The sequence below is a fragment of the Lithobates pipiens genome, unplaced genomic scaffold (genome assembly GCF_037356315.1).
Source record: "Lithobates pipiens isolate NorthernLeopardFrog02 unplaced genomic scaffold, aLitPip1_a1.2 Scaffold_35, whole genome shotgun sequence".
NCBI lineage: Eukaryota > Metazoa > Chordata > Amphibia > Anura > Ranidae > Lithobates > Lithobates pipiens.
Window position 1 is genome coordinate 5150513 of NW_027507811.1, and position 26198 is coordinate 5176710.

Here is a 26198-nt window from a genome sequence, read left to right on the forward strand (position 1 = left end):
CGCGATACCCACCCTCCCATCCCCTTTTTAGGGCATTTCTCAAAGCATCATACTCCTCACGAGAGTACTCATTTCACTTCATTTCATTAATCCTCATTTCTTATCTAGGGTATGCCCCCTTATTTTGGTATACCGTACGTTAGACCAAGGCACACTTTCAGGTCCATTTCAAGTGGTAAGTTTATGTTAACCTTGATTGTCATCCTTATCCGTACCGGACATAGGGCTCTGAACCATATATATATATATATGGTATATACGGCTTATAATGTTTGTAGGTTATAAGTAATTTTCTAGCAACAAAATACAGATTTTAACTTGTAAACAAAAAGTGTCAGGAAAGGGGCGGGTCTAAGGGGTCCCTCCATAAAAAAAAATGTGGTGTAAACCAGGGGCGGACTGACAGCTCATGGGGCCCCCGGGCAAAAAGAGAACATGGGGCCCCCTGTGTCTCCACCCATGTGTCCCCGCCCACGTTCAAGCTACATCCACATCAAGTCCCACCTACATATGGCACTGCCCACATTGCATGCGTTCAAAGAATTTCTCTACACTATGTTCAAAATAAATGTTTATTATACGTATTAAAGATGTAAGGAACATTCTTCTCACCGATCACCAATGTAAGGAACATTCTTCTCACTGATCACCAATGTAAGGAACATTCTTCCCACTGATCACCAATGTAAGGAACATTCTTCCCACTGATCACCAATGTAAGGAACATTCTTCCCACTGATCACCAATGTAAGGAACATTCTTCTCACTGATCACCAATGTAAGGAACATTCTTCTCACTGATCACCAATGTAAGGAACATTCTTCTCACTGATCACCAATGTAAGGAACATTCTTCCCACTGATCACCAATGTAAGGAACATTCTTCCCACTGATCACCAATGTAAGGAACATTCTTCTCACTGATCACCAATGTAAGGAACATTCTTCTCACTGATCACCAATGTAAGGAACGTTCTTCCCACTGATCACCAATGTAAGGAACGTTCTTCCCACTGATCACCAATGTAAGGAACGTTCTTCCCACTGATCACCAATGTAAGGAACATTCTTCTCACTGATCACCAATGTAAGGAACATTCTTCTCACCGATCACCAATGTAAGGAACATTCTTCTCACCGATCACCAATGTAAGGAACATTCTTCCCACCGATCACCAATGTAAGGAACATTCTTCCCACTGATCACCAATGTAAGGAACATTCTTCCCACTGATCACCAATGTAAGGAGCATTCTTCTCACTGATCACCAATGTAAGGAACATTCTTCCCACTGATCACCAATGTAAGGAACATTCTTCCCACTGATCACCAATGTAAGGAACATTCTTCTCACCGATCACCAATGTAAGGAACATTCTTCTCACCGATCACCAATGTAAGGAACATTCTTCCCAATTTTTCTTTATTAAAAGTCTTGCAATCAATAAGCATAAAATCACTATATAAAATATACATAAATGAAAATAAATATAGCAAAACTGCTCTCAAAACAAAAAAAATACTTTACAGCAATAACATAAATCCTATTACGACTCACACCATTACACCAGACATCAAACTTGTGAGGTTAAGAAACAATCCCGCACTTATTATGCATGCAGCCCTTCTTCAAAAAGAAGATACTAACCAACAAAAGCTAAGGGAGTGAAAGAACCAGAAAAAGAAAAGAGCTCCTCATCCAGAGATGGGCAGTTCACCAAAGGCAGGTCTGATATTCCTCCACGCCCTTATCCAGACTGCCCGAGGCTCCCTGCCCCTCTCAAGACCCCGAATTTTCCCAACCTCACCCAGAATATCGTGCACCACCACCTCAACAGAGAGGACTTTCTTCCGCAGGGTAATCTGGCACCGTGCATTCCATGTGAAGTAACGGACAACTATACTAACTAAAAACAGTGTATCCAAATCAAAATCCCAGTGAGTCGGGAATGCCCCATACACCCACTCCGCATAACTCATGCGATAGAAAAAGGGGATGCCTAGAGCCCTCCCCACCTTTTTATACACCTCTATGTTAAAGGGACACTGGAGCAAAAAGTGGTCCATAGACTCCACTTTACCAACACACTCCGCTCTAGGACAATCCCGATCATCCACAGGGCGATGCTTCAAGTTCCCTCTCACATAGAGCCTTCCATGGAAGGCGAGCCAGGCTTGATCCCTAAACTTCAAGGGGATTCTTTCTAAATTGATTAAACGCAACCCCTCCCTCATTACAGAGCCTGGGCAATCCCTTAAGGCCAGTGACACACTGAAAGCAGAGCTCAAAATCCTCTTCTCCAGAAGCTTCCTGGGGAGGGACTTGATATCCTCCACTGTCACCTGCCACTGCCGAAGTATTTTCAGACACGGGGCAACATAAGCCGGGAGCTTGCCATGTCGGACTCTCAGACTTTTCACTGGCCCGCCATCTTCCCAGCATCGCAGAAAAGGCCTAAAACAAGATTGAAAAATACCCGCCCATCCCAGCGGGTTCTCTGCTAGCATGTTACCAAGATTGTACTTTAAAAACAGCAGAGAAAAGAAAACTATTGGGTTGACCATTCCTGGGCCACCCTCCTGCCTAGACAGGTAAGTTACATTGCGTTTGATCAGGTTCAGCCTACTTCCCCATAACAGTTGGAAAAAACAGCTGTACACCCTTGCATAGAGAGATACTGGCAAGATACAGACGAAGCTGACATATAAAAAAATTGGGACCAGGTACGTTTTGATCAAGTCAACCCTCTCCCTCAATGAAAGCTTCCATTTCTTCCAGCTTGCTACTTTGGCATTGGCACACACCAACCTGCTTTCCCAATTTCGATGACCATAGTCACCAGGACCAAATTTGAGGCCCAACACTTTAATTTCCTGCTGGGGCTCTGGGAAGGCATCCGGAAGTTCGAAGCTTTCACCTTCCTCACCCATCCAGAAAACTTCACTCTTTTCATGGTTGACTTTAGAACCAGAAGCCTCCGTGTACTGCTCTATCATATAGACCACCTCCTGCGCCTCCTCCGTTCCAGAGACAATAACAGACACACCATCGGCATAGGCCACGACCTTCAAAGGTGGCACACCAGCAATGGCCAAAAGGCACCCCGCACAAAGATCCACACTCTAGCCTTCTTATGAAGGGGTCGATTGCGAATACATATAACAGGGGGCTCAGAGGACATCCCTGGCGCACACCAGAGCCAACCTCAAAAGGCCGTCCAACCCAACCATTAACCAGTGGGAAGCTCTCAGCCCCTCTATATAATGTCTTCAGCCAATCTATAAACCTCCCCTGCAGGCCGTATCTACCAAGTAGCAAATACAGGTACTCGTGATTGACTCTATAAAAAGCCTTCGCCTGATCCAATGCCAGCAAGTACTTTCTCCATCCAGCAGCCCTGCATCGTTCCAAAGCCTCCCGGACAGCTAAAATCGCTGAAAAGGTACTTCTACCTTGGACCGAGCAGTGCTGATGACTGGACAACAAATCGCCTGCCACTGACGACAAGCGCCAAAAAAGAATCTTCGCCAAGATCTTTCTATCAACATTGAGAAGACTGATGGGGCGCCAGTTCTCAATCATTGAGGGGTCTTTACCTTTTGACAAAAGAATCACAGCGGATTGCCTCATGGAGGGAGGGAGCGAACCCTCTTCTAGACAGCTGTTATAAACCTCCGCTAAAAAGGGAGCCAGAATGGACTTAAAACACTTGTAGAATTCAGCTGTCAACCCATCTGGCCCAGGCGATTTTTTGGTAGCCAGCTTCTCTATAGCATGAACTACCTCATCCACTGAAATTGGTTCTGTCAAATCCATCAAAGGCAATGTACCATTTCCCAATCCTGGAGTAGAATCCAGAAAGCTTTCCATCTTGTCCCGACAAAGGTCCTTTCTTCCCAGAAGGTCTGCATAACAAGATTTCCAGGATCCCTGATCTGGACTTCACCAGGGAACCTGTACTATCCCTCAGGCCCATGACCGTCTTAACTGCTATGCCTTGCTTACAGTTCTGGTAAGGATCAGGCGAGTGATATTTTCCATAATCCCTCTCCAGAACCAAGGAGGCATGCCGGTCGTACTGACACTTTCTAAGAAGAAACTTCACCTCAGAGATCTCCCCTGGATCTCCTCTATACGAGACAAGACGATCAAGCTTCCTCCGCAAATGCTGGTAGGCAATGTACATACCAAGCTGCTTCTTCTTACTTATGGCCTTGAAAAGTCCAATTGCCCTTTGTTTCACAAGCTCCCACCACTCTGACTTACTGCTGCAAAAGTCCAGAATAGAAACCTGTGCCTGGAAAAAATCCTCAAAGGATTGTCTTACCTCTACATCTTCCAGGAGAGCCGAATTAAGTTTCCAGGTACCCCTTCCCCTGGGTGGAGTGTCCGAGGCATTCAGAGTCACAGACAGCATACAGTGGTCAGAGAACTCCACCGCCCTCAACTCAGGAGCCGAGAAAGCAGAATTCTCCTTTAAAAAAAAAAACTATCTATCCTACTCTGACTATTCCCTCTCTGAAATGTGAATCCCGTGCTGCCAGGGTAGTGCTTAATATGCACATCTACCAGGCCTGCTTGTCTCACCATATCTCTAAGAAAAACGCTATCGTACGCCAGCCTGTCTATGGAGCCTCTCCTGTCTTCAGGCCTAATTATGGTGTTAAAATCACCTCCAAAGACAACCTGCTGGGATGTAAAAAGGAAGGGCTTGATCTCTGTGAGGAGGCATTTCCTGCCCCATCTTGACTGCGGTCCATAGATATTGATCAGACGCAGGTCCTGCCCCCTAACAGAGACGTCCAAGACCATGCATCTCCCAATCTCTACCTCAATTACCCGCCGGCACGTTACCATATCGGTTTTAAAAAGGACCGCAACTCCGCTGCAGGGCTCTGCCGCAAGAGACCAAAAGGAGGGACCGCATCTCCACTCCCTTTTTGCTAGATGGACATCGGCCAAAGTATTGAGCCAGGTCTCTTGCAAAAATAAAATCTCGGCATCAAACTCGCTGAGCAAAAATAAGGCAATATCACGAGCACTTGCAGATTTAATGCTGGCGACATTAATGGTCGCCACCTTTATCGGAGTGGGAACTGCCATCAGGATGATTGGGGTAGTTGTTTCTTAACCTTTGCCACACTCTCATCACCAGAAACAGCTCTCTTCAAACTATGCGACTCCCCCTCATCCATGGATGATAAAGAGAAAGATGGATCAGACATCCCATCACCTGACAAAACTGAGAAGGTGTTGCCAAGAGGAACCCCTCCTGGGTCCGACTCTGAGGAAGAAATAACCACCTTATTTGTCTTCCTCTTCTTCTTTTTCTTCCTCCTAAACGTCTCCCACCCCTCATCATTCGAATCCCCCTCAACAGAGGGTGAGACATGGGATATGGACACCCTTCCATCAGCCCCACCCCCATCCAGCACCCCCACATTCCCCTGACCACGTTTGCGCTGCCGAGGGACAGGGACTGGAGGCTGAGAAGGAAGATCCGCTAAACCTGCCCCCCCAGCAGCTTCCGCTAGTCTGGAGGACCTACGTACAGCAGGAATAGGGACCACCACATGGGGGACAGACTTAGGGACCACATCACTAGAGGGAACAGAATCTGAAGCAACAGATGGAACTGACACAGAAGGGACAGACTCAGGGACCACATTACCAGGGGAAACAGAACCTGAAACAGATGGAACAGACACAGGAGGGACAGACTCAGGGACCACATTACCAGGGGAAACAGAACCCAAAACAACAGATGCAACAGACACAGGGGGGACAACAACAGTTACAGCGGCCTCATCCTCCTTATCCAGCCTCTGCAGCTCAGCCTCCAATCCTGGCAGGTTATGTAAAGCCTCCGGACACTTACTGTAAGGATGGCCAAGCTTTTGGCACAGATTGCACCGAATTTGGGTACAATCCTTTGCCAAATGGTCCAGATCCTGGCATAGTGAACACTTTTTACGGGTGCAGGTAGATGCAAAATGGCCCTTTTCACCACATTTATTGCAGACTTTGGGCTGTCCCTGGTAAAATATAGTCAGCCGATCTCTTCCCAGGAAAGCTGAACAGGGCAGATGTTGGACTACATTGCCCAGCACCCCCAATTTTAGCGACACTGTCCAGGCCCCTGTCCATATCCCATGTTCATCCAGGACCTTCCGCAGTGGAGTGAGGACCTCACCATATCGGCGTAGCCATACTATCAAATCAGCCTGTGGTATGGATTCATTGCGCACCAGGATGGTCACCGATTTTATCAGAGGCTGCCTGGAAATCACCTTTGGCACCAAACCACTCCACTGCGGAAGGCCCTGGCACCTCCTATGTCGCTCCCAGAATAAATCTAGACCCCTCAGGTTTTACAAAAGATAAATCAAATTCATAACTCCCCACTGGGCAAATCAAAGCAAAAATATCCACAGCTTTAAACCCCATTTCCAAAATCAACTCAGCCACCCTCCCCCTCACTGGTGGGGTCCCCTCCCACTTGAACTGAACCACATTCCTCCTCCTATACCCACTACCAATCCCACCACCAAACTTCCCTATATTGTGACAACCAATATTTACAACATTCCCCCCACCCTCCTTGGTGCGACTCCCCAAAACCGATGCATAACTCCCCATATTCCTCCCAGCAGAAGAGATATTTGTGTGTTTTGAACTGTCTGAGACATCTCTAGCAGATATCGATTGTACAGATTTGGTCTGTACAATCAATGAGTCTTTCCTCTGAGCAGAGAGAGAAATGTCATTTTTATTTTTCCCAGCAGTATTAACCCCTCCACCATCACCACCACCACCCACCACATTCATTGTTTTATCATGACTGTCATTGTTAATACTTGCTGGTATATTCACATGTCCTGCAGTCTTCCCAGCAGTATTAACCCCTCCACCATCACCACCACCCACCACATTCATTGTTTTATCATGACTGTCATTGTTAATACTTGCTGGTATATTCACATGTCCTGCAGTCTTCCCAGCAGTGTCAGTTCCCACTGCTGTGCTGGTGGAATCTTCAGCTGGCCTGTTCTCTTCCATCAGGACAGGACTTTCTGCAGAGGACAGTGCAGGCTGGACTGACACATCCATGGCTTCCACTGCACATGGTGCAGTATTCTGACCCCCTCCCCCACCAGCATCAATCAGCTCTGCTGGAACACAGAGAGGTTCAGGTGAGGCAATCACATTGCAGGTGTCAGACACAGTGTGTGAAACAGCAAACTTGATAGTGGAACTACAGGTCTCAGCACATGCAGGTGCAGCAACATCCATGTTCAGGGGATTTGGTGCAGGTTTATCCTCATTCCCTGGCTGATTCTTCTGCACATCCACAGGGACCTCTGATGGGTCATCACAAATGGTAAACTTGTCTCCTCTCAGGGGGGATTCTATCCGCTGGATGAAGGTCAGGGTGGCATTCTCACTCTCAAGCCCCTGGCTGGTTGCCGCTGGCGATTCCAAGGCCTTACATGGGGGGAGAGGAGCAGAGGCAGATGGACCCGGGTCATCCATATGCTGAGGCTGATCCACTGAACATGCTGAGGACTGGCTGACAAATCTTCTCTCATTTTCAAATTTTTCTTTAAATGCACCACTTTTTTCTTTTAGTTTTTGCAACAATAAAGTTTGCTGCTTCACTTTTTCCTCCAATTCCTGTAGCTCAGGCTTCATGGCGGTGCGATTTTTACTCCAGGCATGGAAATATTTGGCTTTGAAGTTTTTAAGCTCCGCTCTCAAAATGTTAAGCTTCTCCTCCGCTCTCCCAATCGCCTTAAAGCGATTAACAACCTTCTGGCTGAAGACACTGGCATCCATACCAGGGCCCGGACCCACAGACAGATCCTCCACCTCCTCCTCACTGGGCCCCGTGTCATCAGGGGGATCCATCTCAGGGCCTCCCCCAGGATCAGGCATTATTCCTGGGCCAAGCTAGCAGGCAAGGCCCAGGCTTGAAAAATGGGTGGTTCTCACAGAGAGCTCTTTGGGTGTGTCCTCCTCCTCCTTCCCACTGATCACCAATGTAAGGAACATTCTTCTCACTGATCACCAATGTAAGGAACATTCTTCCCACTGATCACCAATGTAAGGAACATTCTTCTCACTGATCACCAATGTAAGGAACATTCTTCTCACTGACCACCAATGTAAGGGACATTCTTCTCACCGATCACCAATGTAAGGAACATTCTTCTCACTGATCACCAATGTAAGGAACATTCTTCTCACTGATCACCAATGTAAGGAACATTCTTCTCACTGATCACCAATGTAAGGAACATTCTTCTCACCGATCACCAATGTAAGGAACATTCTTCTCACCGATCACCAATGTAAGGAACATTCTTCTCACCGATCACCAATGTAAGGAACATTCTTCTCACCGACCACCAATGTAAGGAACATTCTTCTTACCGACCACCAATGTAAGGAACATTCTTCTCACTGATCACCAATGTAAGGAACATTCTTCCCACTGATCACCAATGTAAGGAACATTCTTCTCACTGATCACCAATGTAAGGAACATTCTTCCCACTGATCACCAATGTAAGGAACATTCTTCTCACCGATCACCAATGTAAGGAACATTCTTCTCACTGATCACCAATGTAAGGAACATTCTTCTCACTGATCACCAATGTAAGGAACATTCTTCCCACTGATCACCAATGTAAGGAACATTCTTCTCACCGATCACCAATGTAAGGAACATTCTTCCCACTGATCACCAATGTAAGGAACATTCTTCTCACTGACCACCAATGTAAGGGACATTCTTCTCACTGATCACCAATGTAAGGAACATTCTTCTCACTGATCACCAATGTAAGGAACATTCTTCCCACTGATCACCAATGTAAGGGACATTCTTAGTGTACAGATGACAGTGTTAGAGCCCTTCCACAGTGGGGCGGTGTGGGTGCGACGGCTGTAAAGTGGTGCTATTTTTAGCGCCACTACACCATCGTTTTAGCAGCGATATTTGCCTGCTAGTGGGGGGGGGGTTTTACCCCCCACTAGCGGCCGAAAAGGTTAAAACCACCACAAAGCGATGCTGCTGCAGCAGTGCTATGCTGGCGGTATAGCTGTGCTGCCACATTCATTTCAATGGGCAGGAGCGGTGGAGGAGCAGTACATACACCGCTCCTTCACCGCGCCAAAGATGCTGCTAGCAGGACTTTTTTTTAGCGTCCTGCCAGAGCACCGCTCCAGTGTGAAAGCCATCGGGGGGCTTCACACTGGAGTGTGAGGAGCGGCTCTTTCAGGGCACTTTGCAGGCACTATTTTTAGCGTTATAGTGCCTGCGTAGCACACCAGTGTGAAAGGGGTCTTAGGGATGAGCACCCAGTGTATACATTTCAGTGAATCATTATCACACTGACCTGCTGCTGCGCACAAGGCAGGTCAGTGTGGTTTGCCAATTCTGCAGGCTCCAGCTTCCATATCGACTGTCCCGTGCGGCAGTGATGTGTGTGGCCCCGCCCCCTCTGCTGAATTCCTCGGGGGGGGGGGGGGAGAGGTGGCCAGAGCGCCTGTCTGTGCAATCATCCCCGCACGGCTGACGGGGGCTCCATGATTGCACTAAGATCTATCCCTCGCTCCTCTCCTCTCCTATAGCCGCATGAGCAACTCCCAGTGTCAGCAAGGATTTGTTCACTGCTGGTTCCTCGGGGGTATAGTCTTAGTCTCCAATTCTGCATGTTAAGATGCGGGCACCTCAAGGGGCAGACTGAGCCGGGCCCACCTCCCCACACAACCCTGGAGGTGTATTAGTGAGTGCGGGAAATGTCTTGTATATGAATGTTGCTGGACATGTGGGGAAGAAGCACCCCCTGATATACACCTCAGATATACTCCATGGCTGATCTTCATCATGGAAGAAACAGTTGATAAGGAGATCAGAGATCACCAAAGACATGGATGAAGTGTTGTACCGTGTCGGCCATTGATAGCAGGAGAAAAATAAAAATGGAGTCATTACCTCTCATTGGCTGAGTACATTTTGTGGTGTAAACTCTTCCAAGAGGTCTGTTTTCTCAAGTCGTTTTCCCACCTCCCCCCCCCCCCCCCAACCTCGGGGGCCTCGGTCAGCGACCGAGTGACCGAATGGTCAGTCCGCCCCTGGTGTAACCGTTCTCCGGGTGGGAGTGCGTGTACATTCCTTCTGTGTGAATGGGGGGGGAAGGGTGAATGTTACAATCATTTTCCAGCCGTGCCGAATTCTGCCCCCCGATTCAATAAAAACAATAATTTCCTATAATCGGCAGCTACATCTAGCGGGCATAGTTTTTTTTCTGAAAAACCCTAATCCCTAAAAATAAAGAAATAACACATTATGGCCACTAGATGGAGCCGATGATTGTAAAAAAAATAATAATAAATCACTGTATTATATAAATATGGCGAATATTTGTCACGGCTGGAGGATGCGTGTCACATTCATTCTACAAAGGTTTTATAGAAGCAGAGCTGTGTTTGTGAAATCTTCCCCCACAAAATGTACTCAGCCAATGAGAGGTAATGACCCCATTTTTATTTTAAAAGGCCTAGAGGACTGACTTTTAAGTGGTGGGGTTAACGCGTTTCGTCCTGGAAGACGACTTGAGAAAACAGACCTCTTGGAAGAGTTTACACCACAAAATGTACTCAGCCAATGAGAGGTAATGACTCCATTTTTATTTTTCTCCTGCTATCAATGGCCGACACGGTACAACACTTCATCCATGTCTTTGGTGATCTCTGATCTCCTTATCAACTGTTTCTTACATGATGAAGATCAGCCAGGGAGTATATCTGAGGTGTATATCAGGGGGTGCTTCTTCCCCACATGTCCAGCAACATTCATATACAAGACATTTCCCGCACTCACTAATACACCTCCAGGGTTGTGTGGGACCCCCTGATGTACAGGAAGACAGGACTTCAGTGAGGAACATTTCCCTCACTCAGGACAGGAATACGGCTTCTCCCCCGTGTGAGATCTCTGATGCGTGTAAAGATGGGACCTCCGCGAAAAACATTTCCCGCACTCAGGACAGGAATACGGCTTCTCCCCCGTGTGAGATCTCTGATGCGTGTAAAGATGAAACCTCTGTGAAAAACATTTTGCGCACTCAGGACAGGAATAAGGCTTTTCTCCCGTATGCAATCTCTGATGCCGGGAAAGAGTGGACTTCTGTGAAAAACATTTCCCGCACTCAGGACAGGAATACGGCTTCTCTCCTGTGTGTAATTTCTGATGATTAGAAAGATGAGACTTGTGTAAAAAACATTTCCCGCACTCAGGACAGGAATAAGGCTTTTCTCCCGTATGCAATCTCTGATGACGGGAAAGATTGGACTTCAGTAAAAAACATTTCCCGCACTCAGGACAGGAATACGGCTTCTCCCCTGTGTGCAATCTCTGATGATTAGAAAGATGGGACTTCTGTGGAAAACATTTCCCGCACTCAGGACATGAATATGGCTTTTCCCCCGTGTGTAATTTCTGATGATAGGCAAGACCGCACTTCTGTGAAAAACATTTCCCACACTCAGGACAGGAATACGGCTTTTCCCCCGTGTGCATTTTCTGATGATTAGAAAGACTGGACTTCTGTAAAAAACATTTCCCGCACTCAGGACAGGAATACGGCTTCTCCCCTGTGTGCAGTCTCTGATGTGTGGTAAGACTGGACTTCACTGAAAAACATTTCCCACACTCAGGACAGGAATATGGCTTTTCCTCTGTGTGCAATTTCTGATGATGGGCAAGATGGGACTTCTGTAAAAAACATTTCCCGCACTCAGGACAGGAATACGGCCTCTCCCCCGTGTGCAGTCTCTGATGTGAGGTAAGACTGAACTTCACTGAAAAACATTTCCCACACTCAGGACAGGAATACGGCTTTTCCCCCGTGTGTATCTTCTTATGATAGGCAAGATGGGACTTCTGTAAAAAACATTTCCCGCACTCAGGACAGGAATACGGCCTCTCCCCTGTGTGCAGTCTCTGATGTGAGGTAAGACTGGACTTCACTGAAAAACATTTCCCGCACTCAGGACAGGAATAGGGCTTCTCCCCCGTGTGCAATCTCTGATGATCGGAAAGATTAGACTTCAGTGAAAAACATTTCCCGCACTCAGTACAGGGAAACTTCTTATCAGTTGGATTATCCCCCACAGTCTGAGGTTCCTCGGGATAAGAGGAATACGATGGTCCGGCACCGTCCCGCACAGTCTGAGGTTCCTCAGGATAAGAGGAATACGATGGTCCGGCCCCGTCCCGCACAGTCTGAGGTTCCTCTGGATAAGAGGAATACGATGGTCCATCTACACTGTGTGGTGCCGGATGGACATTTGAGGTTCCCGGGTTTTCTCCTGAATTAATCCCCATATGAGATCTCTGATGTGTGGAAAGTTGTGACTTTAGTATAAAGCTTTTCCCACAGTCAGAACACGAATACTGTTTATCATCCGTGTGAGATCTCTGATGTTTGGAAAGATTGGACTTATCTGAAAAACATTTCCCACACTCAGGGCACACATATGGCTTCTCCCCCGTGTGAGTTCTTTTATGAATATTAAGTTTGGATTGAGATTGGCAACACTTCCCGCACTCAGGACAGGAAAACCTCTTATGTGTTGGAAGGGCGGCACCGTCCCGCACAGTCTGAGGTTCCTCAGGATAAGAGGAATACGATGGTCTGGCACCGTCCCGCACAGTCTGAGGTTCCTCAGGATAAGAGGAATACGATGGTCTGGCACCGTCCCGCACAGTCTGAGGTTCCTCGGGATAAGAGGAATACGATGGTCCGGCACCGTCCCGCACAGTCTGAGGTTCCTCGGGATAAGAGGAATACGATGGTCCGGCACCGTCCCGCACAGTCTGAGGTTCCTCGGGATAAGAGGAATACGATGGTCCGGCACCGTCCCGCACAGTCTGAGGTTCCTCGGGATAAGAGGAATACGATGGTCCGGCACCGTCCCGCACAGTCTGAGGTTCCTCGGGATAAGAGGAATACGATGGTCCGGCACCGTCCCGCACAGTCTGAGGTTCCTCGGGATAAGAGGAATACGATGGTCCGGCACCGTCCCGCACAGTCTGAGGTTCCTCGGGATAAGAGGAATACGATGGTCCGGCACCGTCCCGCACAGTCTGAGGTTCCTCGGGATAAGAGGAATACGATGGTCCGGCACCGTCCCGCACAGTCTGAGGTTCCTCAGGATAAGAGGAATACGATGGTCCGGCACCGTCCCGCACAGTCTGAGGTTCCTCAGGATAAGAGGAATACGATGGTCCGGCACCGTCCCGCACAGTCTGAGGTTCCTCGGGATAAGAGGAATACGATGGTCCGGCACCGTCCCGCACAGTCTGAGGTTCCTCGGGATAAGAGGAATACGATGGTCCGGCACCGTCCCGCACAGTCTGAGGTTCCTCGGGATAAGAGGAATACGATGGTCCGGCACCGTCCCGCACAGTCTGAGGTTCCTCAGGATAAGAGGAATACGATGGTCCGGCACCGTCCCGCACAGTCTGAGGTTCCTCAGGATAAGAGGAATACGATGGTCCGGCACCGTCCCGCACAGTCTGAGGTTCCTCAGGATAAGAGGAATACGATGGTCCGGCACCGTCCCGCACAGTCTGAGGTTCCTCAGGATAAGAGGAATACGATGGTCCGGCACCGTCCCGCACAGTCTGAGGTTCCTCAGGATAAGAGGAATACGATGGTCCGGCACCGTCCCGCACAGTCTGAGGTTCCTCGGGATAAGAGGAATACGATGGTCCGGCACTGTCCCGCACAGTCTGAGGTTCCTCAGGATAAGAGGAATACGATGGTCCGGCACCGTCCCGCACAGTCTGAGGTTCCTCGGGATAAGAGGAATACGATGGTCCATCTACACTGTGTGGTGCCGGATGGACATTTGAGGTAGTCGGGTTTTCTCCTGGACTATACTGTGTGATGTCCTCATCTTCTACTTTACAGTCTGGAGACAAAGTGAGACAATCCTCTGAGGTTTTCCTCATCTCCCGTCCATCTACTAAAATAGAAATACAAAGATTATTACTAGACATGAGCTGATTGGTTCCCCTAAACCAGGACTCCGCCCACATCAGGCAGCTTTGTCTCTGAGGATCTTACAATTCCCCCCTCAAGGTAACTAGTAAATGGGTCCTCTGATCTCCTACCAGATCATTTCTTTATTCATGGACCTTAGTCAGAGAGCGAGGAAACAACAAAAACTGTCTTCTATAGGAGTGACAGTGATGAGGGGATTATAGGACGAGTGTCCCCTCCCCCTCTATCACTCATTGCCATCTTCCCAACACAAGAAGTCCTGCACTTCCTTATTTACTCCATGATTTAGTCTTGAATAACAGCGGGGCTGAGCCCCACCAGAGGTCAGAGAGTGAGGATGGGGGGAGAACAACCAAGATGAAGACTGGACTGATCCTGAAGACCCCCATCATTGGGTTATTGACTCCTCCCCCATTAACACTTTCTGTTTAAGGTTCCAAAGTCTGAGGATGTTATCACATTATTATCACCATGTAAAAGTCTGTATGTAATATAGTATATCGAGCAGAAGTCAGGAGTAGGTAAAGTGCAACACAGGGAATATAGTGCAGAGGTCAGGAATATGTAATTCAGATCCAGACCTTAGTGGGCCACATGCCCTCAACATGGAGACAAGGGCCTAATCCCCACAACCCTTGCCCGGTGGTTGTGGGGATCTGCGGGCAGGGTGCTTATCGGATATTATTGGCCCCAAGTTCCCAATCTCCCCCCCATGTGAATGGGTATCGGGTACATTGTACCCCTACTTATTCACCAAATAAGTGTCAAAAAAGTAAAGACGACAGGAGACAGTATTGGACAATTCCTTTATTTAAAAAATAAAATAAAAAAATGTCCCTTGATGTAAATCCATCGGCAATCATGGTGTCCGGTGGTCCCGAAAAAAACCCCGAAAAAACTCTGCCTCCCCATGACTGCCGTCTTTACGCTTGACAGCTGTTATATAGGCAAGGGCGGGGCCACCTGGTGACATAAACGGGTGACCCTGCCCCCCTCTGACGTCAGAAATTACTCTGCCATAGAGCTTGCTAGACCCGGGCATGGGGCAGAAGACCCAAGCTAAATACCCCAGGTGCCTAGGCTGATGTCTATGGTAAAATACAGTGGCGGCCCGTCCATAGGGGGCGCCCGGACGCCGCCCCCCCCCTTCTGTGTAGTCACAAAAAAAAAAAAAAAAAAGTTTAAAACTGCTCCTTTAAAAAAAAAAAAGTTCTTTAAGGAAGTGCACTGTGTTCGAGCGCCGGACACAGTGCACTATGGGAACCGCCACGTCAATGCAATCATGAGATTGCAGACGTGGCGCTTCATTTGCGGGCGTTCAGCCCGCCTTGGGGCGCTTTCTGAAGCGCTGAGTAGCTTCCGCCCGGCGCTGTAGTTTGTATCACTACGGCTGGGCTGTTTGATTGACATCTGAGTTGACTCAGATGTCACTTCCTGTCTTCTCTCTCCCATTGCACATGAGAGAGGAAACAGGAAGTAAGAGCAATAAAGCACACCGCAGGAGAGGAGCGGAGAACACCGGAGAGGAGCACACAGTCCACAGGTAAGTGCTGATCCTGTGCTCCCATAGAGAAGGGGGGTGGAGGGGGAGGCCATGCATTAAATAGGAGGAATATTTCCATTAACAGACATTATTTTCATTCATTTATGTTATGTAGAAGGAAGGGAAGTGTTTGTACAAGAAAGCCTTTTTTTTTTTCTTCTTCATTTTTAAGGTTAAAGTAATCGCTCCATAGCAACTGCACAGATCCTGACTTAAAAAAAAAGATTTTCTCATTAGGACAAAAGCAACATGTGAGTCCTCCATCCATGTGTGAGGGGGAGACTAGCTGGAAATCAAACTGTAGGTTGCTAATCAATATTAAGCGCTCAGGCTGCCATGAAGTAAGGTATGGTTACCAGGGGCAATAACTGATGCTGTATGGTTACCAGGGACAATAACTGATGCTGTGTGGTTACCAGGGACAATAACTGATGCTGTGTGGTTACCAGGGGCAATAACTGATGCTGTGTGGTTACCAGGGACAATAACTGATGCTGTATGGTTACCAGGGACAATAACTGATGCTGTGTGCTGTGTGGTTACCAGGGACAATAACTGATGCTGTGTGGTTACCAGGGACAATAACTGATGCTGTATGGTTACCAGGGACAATAACTGATGCTGTGTGGTTACCAGGGACAATAACTGATGCTGTGTGGTTACCAGGGACAATAACTGATGCTGTATGGTTACCAGGGACAATAACTGATGCTGTATGGTTACCAGGGGCAATAACTGATGCTGTGTGGTTACCAGGGACATTAACTGATGCTGTGTGGTTACCAGGGACAATAACTGATGCTGTGTGGTTACCAGGGGCAATAACTGATGCTGTGTGGTTACCAGGGACAATAACTGATGCTGTATGGTTACCAGGGACAATAACTGATGCTGTGTGGTTACCAGGGACAATAACTGATGCTGTGTGCTGTGTGGTTACCAGGGACAATAACTGATGCTGTATGGTTACCAGGGACAATAACTGATGCTGTGTGGTTACCAGGGACAATAACTGATGCTGTGTGGTTACCAGGGACAATAACTGATGCTGTATGGTTACCAGGGACAATAACTGATGCTGTGTGGTTACCAGGGACAATAACTGATGCTGTGTGGTTACCAGGGACAATAACTGATGCTGTATGGTTACCAGGGACAATAACTGATGCTGTGTGGTTACCAGGGGCAATAACTGATGCTGTGTGGTTACCAGGGGCAATAACTGATGCTGTGTGGTTACCAGGGGCAATAATTGATGCTGTGTGGTTACCAGGGGCAATAACTGATGCTGTATGGTTACCAGGGGCAATAACTGATGCCGTGTGGTTACCAGGGACAATAACTGATGCTGTGTGGTTACCAGGGACAATAACTGATGCTGTGTGGTTACCAGGGACAATAACTGATGCTGTGTGGTTACCAGGGACAATAACTGATGCTGTGTGGTTACCAGGGATAATAACTGATGCTGTGTGGTTACCAGGGACAATAACTGATGCTGTGTGGTTACCAGGGACAATAACTGATGCTGTGTGGTTACCAGGGGCAATAACTGATGCTGTGTGGTTACCAGGGACAATAACTGATGCTGTGTGGTTTCCAGGGGCAATAACTGATGCTGTGTGGTTACCAGGGGCAATAACTGATGCTGTGTGGTTACCAGAGACAATAACTGATGCTGAATGAATACTAGGGGCAGTAACGGATGCTGTGTGGTTACCAGGGGCAATAACTGATGCTGTGTGGTTACCAGGGACAATAACTGATGCTGTGTGGTTACCAGGGGCAATACCTGATGCTGAATGAATACTAGGGGCAATAACTGATGCTGTGTGGTTACCAGGGACAATAACTGATGCTGTGTGGTTACCAGGGGCAATAACTGATGCTGTGTGGTTACCAGGGGCAATAACTGATGCTGTGTGGTTACCAGGGGCAATAACTGATGCTGTGTGGTTACCAGAGACAATAACTGATGCTGAATGAATACTAGGGGCAATAACTGATGCTGTGTGGTTACCAGGGACAATAACTGATGCTGAATGAATACTAGGGGCAATAACTGATGCTGTGTGGTTACCAGGGATAATAACTGATGCTGTGTGGTTACCAGGGACAATAACTGATGCTGTGTGGTTACCAGGGGCAATAACTGATGCTGTGTGGTTACCAGGGACAATAACTGATGCTGTGTGGTTACCAGGGACAATACCTGATGCTGAATGAATACTAGGGGCAATAACTGATGCTGTGTGGTTACCAGGGACAATAACTGATGCTGTGTGGTTACCAGGGGCAATAACTGATGCTGTGTGGTTACCAGGGACAATAACTGATGCTGTGTGGTTACCAGGGGCAATAACTGATGCTGTGTGGTTACCAGGGGCAATAACTGATGCTGTGTGGTTACCAGGGACAATAACTGATGCTGTGTGGTTACCAGGGGCAATAACTGATGCTGTGTGGTTACCAGGGGCAATAACTGATGCTGTGTGGTTACCAGAGACAATAACTGATGCTGAATGAATACTAGGGGCAATAACTGATGCTGTGTGGTTACCAGGGACAATAACTGATGCTGAATGAATACTAGGGGCAATAACTGATGCTGTGTGGTTACCAGGGATAATAACTGATGCTGTGTGGTTACCAGGGGCAATAACTGATGCTGTGTGGTTACCAGGGGCAATAACTGATGCTGTGTGGTTACCAGGGACAATAACTGATGCTGTGTGGTTACCAGGGACAATAACTGATGCTGTGTGGTTACCAGGGGCAATAACTGATGCTGTGTGGTTACCAGGGACAATAACTGATGCTGTGTGGTTACCAGGGACAATAACTGATGCTGTGTGGTTACCAGGGACAATAACTGATGCTGAATGAATACTAGGGGCAATAACTGATGCTGTGTGGTTACCAGGGATAATAACTGATGCTGTGTGGTTACCAGGGACAATAACTGATGCTGTGTGGTTACCAGGGGCAATAACTGATGCTGTGTGGTTACCAGGGACAATAACTGATGCTGTGTGGTTACCAGGGACAATAACTGATGCTGTGTGGTTACCAGGGACAATAACTGATGCTGTGTGGTTACCAGGGACAATAACTGATGCTGTGTGGTTACCAGGGACAATAACTGATGCTGTGTGGTTACCAGGGACAATAACTGATGCTGTGTGGTTACCAGGGGCAATAACTGATGCTGTGTGGTTACCAGGGACAATAACTGATGCTGTGTGGTTACCAGGGACAATAACTGATGCTGTGTGGTTACCAGGGACAATAACTGATGCTGAATGAATACTAGGGGCAGTAACGGATGCTGTGTGGTTACCAGGGGCAATAACTGATGCTGTGTGGTTACCAGGGGCAATACCTGATGCTGAATGAATACTAGGGGCAATAACTGATGCTGTGTGGTTACCAGGGACAATAACTGATGCTGTGTGGTTACCAGGGGCAATAACTGATGCTGTGTGGTTACCAGAGACAATAACTGATGCTGAATGAATACTAGGGGCAGTAACGGATGCTGTGTGGTTACCAGGGGCAGTAACGGATGCTGTGTGGTTACCAGGGACAATAACTGATGCTGTGTGGTTACCAGGGGCAATACCTGATGCTGAATGAATACTAGGGGCAATAACTGATGCTGTGTGGTTACCAGGGACAATAACTGATGCTGTGTGGTTACCAGGGACAATAACTGATGCTGTGTGGTTACCAGGGGCAATAACTGATGCTGTGTGGTTACCAGGGGCAATAACTGATGCTGTGTGGTTACCAGGGGCAATAACTGATGCTGTGTGGTTACCAGGGGCAATAACTGATGCTGTGTGGTTACCAGGGACAATAACTGATGCTGTGTGGTTACCAGGGACAATAACTGATGCTGTGTGGTTACCAGGGGCAATAACTGATGCTGTGTGGTTACCAGGGGCAATAACTGATGCTGTATGGTTACCAGGGACAATAACTGATGCTGTGTGGTTACCAGGGACAATAACTGATGCTGTGTGGTTACCAGGGGCAATAACTGATGCTGTGTGGTTACCAGGGACAATAACTGATGCTGTATGGTTACCAGGGACAATAACTGATGCTGTGTGCTGTGTGGTTACCAGGGACAATAACTGATGCTGTGTGGTTACCAGGGACAATAACTGATGCTGTATGGTTACCAGGGACAATAACTGATGCTGTGTGGTTACCAGGGACAATAACTGATGCTGTGTGGTTACCAGGGACAATAACTGATGCTGTATGGTTACCAGGGGCAATAACTGATGCTGTGTGGTTACCAGGGACAATAACTGATGCTGTGTGGTTACCAGGGACAATAACTGATGCTGTGTGGTTACCAGGGGCAATAACTGATGCTGTGTGGTTACCAGGGACAATAACTGATGCTGTATGGTTACCAGGGACAATAACTGATGCTGTGTGGTTACCAGGGGCAATAACTGATGCTGTGTGGTTACCAGGGGCAATAACTGATGCTGTGTGGTTACCAGGGGCAATAACTGATGCTGTGTGGTTACCAGGGACAATAACTGATGCTGTGTGCTGTGTGGTTACCAGGGACAATAACTGATGCTGTGTGGTTACCAGGGACAATAACTGATGCTGTATGGTTACCAGGGACAATAACTGATGCTGTGTGGTTACCAGGGGCAATAACTGATGCTGTGTGGTTACCAGGGGCAATAACTGATGCTGTGTGGTTACCAGGGGCAATAACTGATGCTGTGTGGTTACCAGGGGCAATAACTGATGCTGTATGGTTACCAGGGGCAATAACTGATGCTGTGTGGTTACCAGGGACAATAACTGATGCTGTGTGGTTACCAGGGACAATAACTGATGCTGTGTGGTTACCAGGGACAATAACTGATGCTGTGTGGTTACCAGGGATAATAACTGATGCTGTGTGGTTACCAGGGACAATAACTGATGCTGTGTGGTTACCAGGGACAATAACTGATGCTGTGTGGTTACCAGGGGCAATAACTGATGCTGTGTGGTTACCAGGGACAATAACTGATGCTGTGTGGTTTCCAGGGGCAATAACTGATGCTGTGTGGTTACCAGGGGCAATAACTGATGCTGTGTGGTTACCAGAGACAATAACTGATGCTGAATGAATACTAGGGGCAGTAACGGATGCTGTGTGGTTACCAGGGGCAATAACTGATGCTGTGTGGTTACCAGGGACAATAACTGATGCTGTGTGGTTACCAGGGGCAATACCTGATGCTGAATGAATACTAGGGGCAATAACTGATGCTGTGTGGTTACCAGGGACAATAACTGATGCTGTGTGGTTACCAGGGGCAATAACTGATGCTGTGTGGTTACCAGGGGCAATAACTGATGCTGTGTGGTTACCAGGGGCAATAACTGATGCTGTGTGGTTACCAGAGACAATAACTGATGCTGAATGAATACTAGGGGCAATAACTGATGCTGTGTGGTTACCAGGGATAATAACTGATGCTGTGTGGTTACCAGGGACAATAACTGATGCTGTGTGGTTACCAGGGGCAATAACTGATGCTGTGTGGTTACCAGGGACAATAACTGATGCTGTGTGGTTACCAGGGACAATACCTGATGCTGAATGAATACTAGGGGCAATAACTGATGCTGTGTGGTTACCAGGGACAATAACTGATGCTGTGTGGTTACCAGGGGCAATAACTGATGCTGTGTGGTTACCAGGGACAATAACTGATGCTGTGTGGTTACCAGGGGCAATAACTGATGCTGTGTGGTTACCAGGGGCAATAACTGATGCTGTGTGGTTACCAGGGACAATAACTGATGCTGTGTGGTTACCAGGGGCAATAACTGATGCTGTGTGGTTACCAGGGGCAATAACTGATGCTGTGTGGTTACCAGGGATAATAACTGATGCTGTGTGGTTACCAGGGACAATAACTGATGCTGAATGAATACTAGGGGCAATAACTGATGCTGTGTGGTTACCAGGGATAATAACTGATGCTGTGTGGTTACCAGGGACAATAACTGATGCTGTGTGGTTACCAGGGGCAATAACTGATGCTGTGTGGTTACCAGGGACAATAACTGATGCTGTGTGGTTACCAGGGACAATAACTGATGCTGTGTGGTTACCAGGGACAATAACTGATGCTGTGTGGTTACCAGGGACAATAACTGATGCTGTATGGTTACCAGGGACAATAACTGATGCTGTGTGGTTACCAGGGACAATAACTGATGCTGTGTGGTTACCAGGGGCAATAACTGATGCTGTGTGGTTACCAGGGACAATAACTGATGCTGTGTGGTTACCAGGGACAATAACTGATGCTGTGTGGTTACCAGGGACAATAACTGATGCTGAATGAATACTAGGGGCAGTAACGGATGCTGTGTGGTTACCAGGGGCAATAACTGATGCTGTGTGGTTACCAGGGGCAATACCTGATGCTGAATGAATACTAGGGGCAATAACTGATGCTGTGTGGTTACCAGGGACAATAACTGATGCTGTGTGGTTACCAGAGACAATAACTGATGCTGAATGAATACTAGGGGCAGTAACGGATGCTGTGTGGTTACCAGGGGCAGTAACGGATGCTGTGTGGTTACCAGGGGCAGTAACGGATGCTGTGTGGTTACCAGGGACAATAACTGATGCTGTGTGGTTACCAGGGGCAATACCTGATGCTGAATGAATACTAGGGGCAATAACTGATGCTGTGTGGTTACCAGGGACAATAACTGATGCTGTGTGGTTACCAGGGACAATAACTGATGCTGTGTGGTTACCAGGGGCAATAACTGATGCTGTGTGGTTACCAGGGGCAATAACTGATGCTGTGTGGTTACCAGGGACAATAACTGATGCTGTGTGGTTACCAGGGGCAATAACTGATGCTGTGTGGTTACCAGGGACAATAACTGATGCTGTGTGGTTACCAGGGACAATAACTGATGCTGTGTGGTTACCAGGGACAATAACTGATGCTGTGTGGTTACCAGGGACAATAACTGATGCTGTGTGGTTACCAGGGGCAATAACTGATGCTGTGTGGTTACCAGGGGCAATAACTGATGCTGTGTGGTTACCAGGGACAATAACTGATGCTGTGTGGTTACCAGGGGCAATAACTGATGCTGTGTGGTTACCAGGGACAATAACTGATGCTGTGTGGTTACCAGGGGCAATAACTGATGCTGTGTGGTTACCAGGGGCAATAACTGATGCTGTGTGGTTACCAGAGACAATAACTGATGCTGAATGAATACTAGGGGCAATAACTGATGCTGTGTGGTTACCAGGGATAATAACTGATGCTGTGTGGTTACCAGGGACAATAACTGATGCTGTGTGGTTACCAGGGGCAATAACTGATGCTGTGTGGTTACCAGGGACAATAACTGATGCTGTGTGGTTACCAGGGACAATAACTGATGCTGAATGAATACTAGGGGCAATAACTGATGCTGTGTGGTTACCAGGGACAATAACTGCTGCTGTGTGGTTACCAGGGGCAATAACTGATGCTGTGTGGTTACCAGGGGCAATAACTGATGCTGTGTGGTTACCAGGGACAATAACTGATGCTGAATGAATACTAGGGGCAATAACTGATGCTGTGTGGTTACCAGGGACAATAACTGATGCTGAATGAATACTAGGGGCAATAACTGATGCTGTGTGGTTACCAGAGACAATAACTGATGCTGAATGAATACTAGGGGCAATAACTGATGCTGTGTGGTTACCAGGGACAATAACTGATGCTGAATGAATACTAGGGGCAATAACTGATGCTGTATGGTTACCAGGGATAATAACTGATGCTGTGTGGTTACCAGGGACAATAACTGATGCTGTGTGGTTACCAGGGGCAATAACTGATGCTGTGTGGTTACCAGGGGCAATAACTGATGCTGTGTGGTTACCAGGGGCAATAACTGATGCTGTGTGGTTACCAGAGACAATAACTGATGCTGAATGAATACTAGGGGCAATAACTGATGCTGTGTGGTTACCAGGGACAATAACTGATGCTGTGTGGTTACCAGGGGCAATAACTGATGCTGTGTGGTTACCAGGGGCAATAACTGATGCTGTGTGGTTACCAGGGACAATAACTGATGCTGTGTGGTTACCAGGGATAATAACTGATGCTGTGTGGTTACCAGGGGCAATAACTGATGCTGTGTGGTTACCAGGGGCAATAACTGATGCTGTGTGGTTACCAGGGACAATAACTGATGCTGAATGAATACTAGGGGCAATAAGTGATGCTGTGTGGTTACCAGGGACAATAACTGATGCTGTGTGGTTACCAGGGACAATAACTGATGCTGTGTGGTTACCAGGGGCAATAACTGATGCTGTGTGGTTACCAGGGGCAATAACTGATGCTGTGTGGTTACCAGAGACAATAACTGATGCTGAATGAATACTAGGGGCAATAACTGATGCTGTGTGGTTACCAGGGACAATAACTGATGCTGAATGAATACTAGGGGCAATAACTGATGCTGTGTGGTTACCAGGGATAATAACTGATGCTGTGTGGTTACCAGGGACAATAACTGATGCTGTGTGGTTACCAGGGGCAATAACTGATGCTGTGTGGTTACCAGGGGCAATAACTGATGCTGTGTGGTTACCAGGGGCAATAACTGATGCTGTGTGGTTACCAGGGACAATAACTGATGCTGAATGAATACTAGGGGCAATAACTGATGCTGTGTGGTTACCAGGGGCAATAACTGATGCTGTGTGGTTACCAGGGACAATAACTGATGCTGTGTGGTTACCAGGGGCAATAACTGATGCTGTGTGGTTACCAGGGGCAATAACTGATGCTGTGTGGTTACCAGGGGCAATAACTGATGCTGTGTGGTTACCAGGGACAATAACTGATGCTGAATGAATACTAGGGACAATAACTGATGCTGTGTGGTTACCAGGGACAATAACTGATGCTGAATGAATACTAGGGGCAATACCTGATGCTGAATGAATACTAGGGGCAGTAACGGATGCTGTGTGGTTACCAGGGGCAGTAACGGATGCTGTGTGGTTACCAGGGGCAGTAACGGATGCTGTGTGGTTACCAGGGACAATAACTGATGCTGTGTGGTTACCAGGGGCAATACCTGATGCTGAATGAATACTAGGGGCAATAACTGATGCTGTGTGGTTACCAGGGACAATAACTGATGCTGTGTGGTTACCAGGGACAATAACTGATGCTGTGTGGTTACCAGGGGCAATAACTGATGCTGTGTGGTTACCAGGGGCAATAACTGATGCTGTGTGGTTACCAGGGACAATAACTGATGCTGTGTGGTTACCAGGGGCAATAACTGATGCTGTGTGGTTACCAGGGACAATAACTGATGCTGTGTGGTTACCAGGGACAATAACTGATGCTGTGTGGTTACCAGGGACAATAACTGATGCTGTGTGGTTACCAGGGGCAATAACTGATGCTGTGTGGTTACCAGGGGCAATAACTGATGCTGTGTGGTTACCAGGGACAATAACTGATGCTGTGTGGTTACCAGGGACAATAACTGATGCTGTGTGGTTACCAGGGGCAATAACTGATGCTGTGTGGTTACCAGGGACAATAACTGATGCTGTATGGTTACCAGGGGCAATAACTGATGCTGTGTGGTTACCAGGGGCAATAACTGATGCTGTGTGGTTACCAGGGGCAATAACTGATGCTGTGTGGTTACCAGGGACAATAACTGATGCTGTATGGTTACCAGGGGCAATAACTGATGCTGTGTGGTTACCAGGGGCAATAACTGATGCTGTGTGGTTACCAGAGACAATAACTGATGCTGAATGAATACTAGGGGCAGTAACGGATGCTGTGTGGTTACCAGGGGCAATAACTGATGCTGTGTGGTTACCAGGGACAATAACTGATGCTGTGTGGTTACCAGGGGCAATAACTGATGCTGTGTGGTTACCAGGGACAATAACTGATGCTGTGTGGTTACCAGAGACAATAACTGATGCTGAATGAATACTAGGGGCAATAACTGATGCTGTGTGGTTACCAGGGATAATAACTGATGCTGTGTGGTTACCAGGGACAATAACTGATGCTGTGTGGTTACCAGGGACAATAACTGATGCTGTGTGGTTACCAGGGACAATACCTGATGCTAAATGAATACTAGGGGCAATAACTGATGCTGTGTGGTTACCAGGGATAATAACTGATGCTGTGTGGTTACCAGGGACAATAACTGATGCTGTGTGGTTACCAGGGACAATAACTGATGCTGTGTGGTTACCAGGGACAATACCTGATGCTAAATGAATACTAGGGATAATAACTGATGCTGTGTGGTTACCAGGGACAATAACTGATGCTGAATGAATACTAGGGGCAATAACTGATGCTGTGTGGTTACCAGGGACAATAACTGATGCTGTGTGGTTACCAGGGGCAATAACTGATGCTGTATGGTTACCAGGGATAATAACTGATGCTGTGTGGTTACCAGGGACAATAACTGATGCTGTGTGGTTACCAGGGGCAATAACTGAT

The 26198-nt window shown here is 47.5% G+C and overlaps 3 protein-coding genes across 3 annotated transcripts in view; 1 reads left to right on the forward strand and 2 right to left on the reverse strand.

Moving 5' to 3' along the window:
• Window positions 1–26198, forward strand: part of LOC143955908 (uncharacterized) — an 865587-nt gene that overhangs the window by 318168 nt on the left and 521221 nt on the right. The window lies entirely within an intron of this gene.
• LOC143955348 (uncharacterized) overlaps window positions 1–26198 on the reverse strand; it is a 316606-nt gene that overhangs the window by 284982 nt on the left and 5426 nt on the right. The gene's annotated exons all lie outside the window — the stretch shown is intronic.
• On the reverse strand, window positions 10537–12963 carry LOC143955774 (uncharacterized). Its single transcript, XM_077465896.1, has one exon. The coding sequence runs from the start codon at window positions 12398–12400 to the stop codon at window positions 10967–10969; it is 1434 nt and encodes a 477-aa protein (XP_077322022.1). The 5' UTR covers window positions 12401–12963; the 3' UTR covers window positions 10537–10966.

Coding starts and splice junctions, on each gene's coding strand:
- LOC143955774 (XM_077465896.1), bottom strand. CDS start 12,400: ATGGGGATTAATTCAGGAGAAAACCCGGGAACCTCAAATGTCCATCCG.